The 3,441-nt window shown below is 36.4% G+C and overlaps 1 protein-coding gene across 1 annotated transcript; it reads left to right on the forward strand.

Moving 5' to 3' along the window:
* On the forward strand, positions 1-3,441 carry LOC142239925 (uncharacterized). The gene is made up of 3 exons (XM_075311664.1): positions 1-58; positions 2,774-2,925; positions 3,004-3,441. Exons 1-3 carry the CDS (start codon positions 1-3, stop codon positions 3,439-3,441), a joined length of 648 nt encoding a protein of 215 aa, XP_075167779.1.

The raw sequence follows: 3,441 nt of genomic DNA on the forward strand, positions 1-3,441 counted from the left end.
ATGACAATCCAAGCGAATCCCGGCCATTTAGCAATCTTCAATCTTCAATCTCGAAGAAGTAAGGCAAACACCATACTGTCAACCGATGCGGTGCAATTGAAAATGAGCTTCATCACCCATAATCAAACTTCGGTATGCGTAGCTAAAATGTTAATTCTGCTACCTGTGCAGAATTTCATGTAAATCGGAGTGAAAATTTGTTCTCCGATTGTCATACGAGTTAAACTCGGGCAGAAGATTTGTATGGGAGCTATATCTAAATCTCAACCGGTGTCCACCAACTTTGGCATACTAGAATATATTATTAATTGTACTCCTTGTCCAAAATTGGAAATAAAGCAGAGAAACACTAAAAGAAACTTGTAAACTTAGAGGAAAACGCCTCAGCTTTCACAAAAAATATGTTGATATCTTCATCCGTTTAAAAGTTGCAGAATTATTTCAAAAAAAAAAAAAAAAACGATTTGGAACCACCATATATCGTCCTCAACCCCGCGTTAACTAGAATGTCACCAAATTAACGTTCCTCGCTTCATTTCTACCGCACAATTTGCGGTGCCGACTGATCATTTTGGCGGTTTTTTTGTGAAATGAAATTTTAACAAAATTTTCTATAGAAATAAAATTTTGACAAAATTTTCTATAGAAATAAAATTTTGGTAGATTATTTTTGGCTCGAGTGGCAAAAATAATCTATCTGATTATGATATGGACCAATTTTTGTGTGATTGGGGATCGGCTATATATAACTATAGACCGATATGGACCACTTTTTGAATGGTTGTTAGCGGCGTTATACTAACACCAACTTCCAAATTTGAACCGGATCGGATGAATTTTGCTTCTTTTTCAGGCTCCGGAGGTCAAATCTGGAGAACGGTTTATATGGAGGCTATATATAATTATGGACCGATGTGGACCAATTTTTGCATGGTTATTAGAGACTATATACCAAACCCATGTTCCAAATTTCAACCGGATCGGATGAAATTTACTTCTCTTAGAGGCCCCGCAAGCCAAATCTGGGGATCGGTTTATATGGGGGCTATATATAATTATGGAGCGATTTGGGGATCGGTTTATATGGGGGCTATATATAATTATGGACCGATGTTGACCAATTTTTGCATGGTTATTAGAGACGATATACCAAAACTATGTACCAAATTTCAGCCGGATCGGATTAAATTTGTTTCTCTTTGAGGCTCCGCAAGCCAAATCTGGGGATCGGTTTATATGGGGTCTATATATAATTATCGACCGATGTTGACCAATTTTTGCATGGTTATTAGAGACTATATACCAAAACTATGTACCAAATTTCAGCCGGATCGGATGAAATTTGCTTCTTTTTCAGGCTCCGCAAGCCAAATCGGGGGATTGGTTTATATGGGGGCTATATATAATTATGGACCGATGTGGACCAATTTTTGCATGGTTGTTAGAGACCATATACAAAAACCATGTACCAAATTTCAGCCGTATCGGATGAAATTTTCTTCTTTTTCAGGCTCCGCAAGCCAAATCGGTGTATCGGTTTATATGGGGTCTATATATAATTATGGACCGATGTGGACCAATTTTGGCGTGGTTGTTAGAGACCATATACCAACACCAAGAACCAAATTTCAGCCGGATCGGATGAAATATGCTTCTCTTAGAGACTTCGCAAGCCAAATCTGAGGTTCCGTTTATATGGGGGCTATACGTAAAAGTGGACCGATTTGGCCCATTTGCAATACCATCCGACCTACATCAATAATAACTACTTGCGCCAAGTTTCAAGTCGATAGCTTGTTTCGTTCGGAAGTTAGCGTGATTTCAACAGACGGACGGACGGACATGCTTAGATCGACTCAGAATTTCACCACGACCCGGAATATATATACACTGAAAAAACAGTGAACCCACCAGGAAGGAAACTTTCGGTTATTTTAGAAAATTTTGAATATTTGTAGAAAATTTTAACTAAACAGTATTACAAACGTTGGTATCACGCCGATGTCATAAAAATAAGTAAATATTTTTCAACAAATACAAGAAAATTTATGAGACATAACTAAGTTTTTTCACTTGTTAAAGAAAATTTTGTAGTTTGAAGAAAAAACTTGGAGTTCAAAATTGCAAGAATGTCTTTGGTGACATACGAAGTTCACAATGGACGCATTTTTGGTAAAATTTACAAATTTAAAGAAATTCTGAACTATTTTGTAGAAGACACGAATTTAGTTAATCTTTATGCTTCATTTGAGTATATTTTTTTCCTCGGGTTTAGTTAATTTAACTAACGTACACAAAAAAGTGTTAGAGTAAAGAAAACTTTTTCCAAACATAATATTTCTATGAACTAAAATAAAGTTAAATTGGGCTTTAGTGAAATAGAGAGTACACTTTTTTTTAGTGTACTTTATGGGGTCTTAGAGCAATATTTCGTTGTGTTCCAAACGGAATGACAAAGTTTATATACCCCATCCTATGGTGGAGGGTATAATAAAACTAGAAATTTGGCAAAGACCAAAGTCGACGTTCATGACCCGCATCTTCTTTGACCTAATTCTCCATAAGGTGACAAGTACTGATTCAATGATTCAATAAACGATTCAATGCCAGATGTATAAAAGATACAATCCGTTGAATTAGAATTCATTTCCGTTTGAAATTTATGGCTGTACACTCGACCATAGAACTCAACTATAGAAGAATCCAGGATAATAGTTTAGAATGCGTTGTTTCTTGGTATTTTTATACTCTATGGTATTGTACACGATTCTAGGTAAGATTGCGTCTTGCAGTGCAGACGAAAGTACTGGGTTCTTTGTGAAGGTTACAAAGAATGTGCCACGCTTGGGTCGAAGGACAGACAAGGATTTCGCACGTGGATATTTCAGAAACTATAAAGTAATACCACGGATTGGAAGAAGTGTCGCTAGTGTAAGGATAATATGTTAGTTGGTGACATGTCAGCGTATAATTATAATTATTTTTTACCCCTTCTTCCTATAGATTTCAGATAATCAATATCTCAATAATTGGTTGCAGACACCATCACCGTCATCATCCATGAGAAATTTGAATAAACGAAAAAGTTCTTCGTTATCAGAATATTCCATGGAAAAGGAGTTGAATGTTGTCCAACCTGTGAATACAAATACCCTCATGGAATTAATTACCAGTCATGCAATACCAAATGACAATGTTAAATTTGTCCATTGGAAAGATTTTGACAAGGCTTTGCAGCTGGATAATGAACTTTATGTTAAAGTTAGTTCATTGGGCCGTGTACCGGATCAACAATTGAAAAATGATATCACCGAAGGCAACTATGACCCCCTTATGAGTGGCATGGTAGATGAAGCCGGTACTGATTTTATTCTCTATAATCAGGGAGAGTTTCGAAAGGGACCCTATGCTCCAGAATTTCTGCGTTACAATACCCTTTAG

This window comes from Haematobia irritans, chromosome 5 (assembly GCF_050003625.1).
Source record: "Haematobia irritans isolate KBUSLIRL chromosome 5, ASM5000362v1, whole genome shotgun sequence".
NCBI lineage: Eukaryota > Metazoa > Arthropoda > Insecta > Diptera > Muscidae > Haematobia > Haematobia irritans.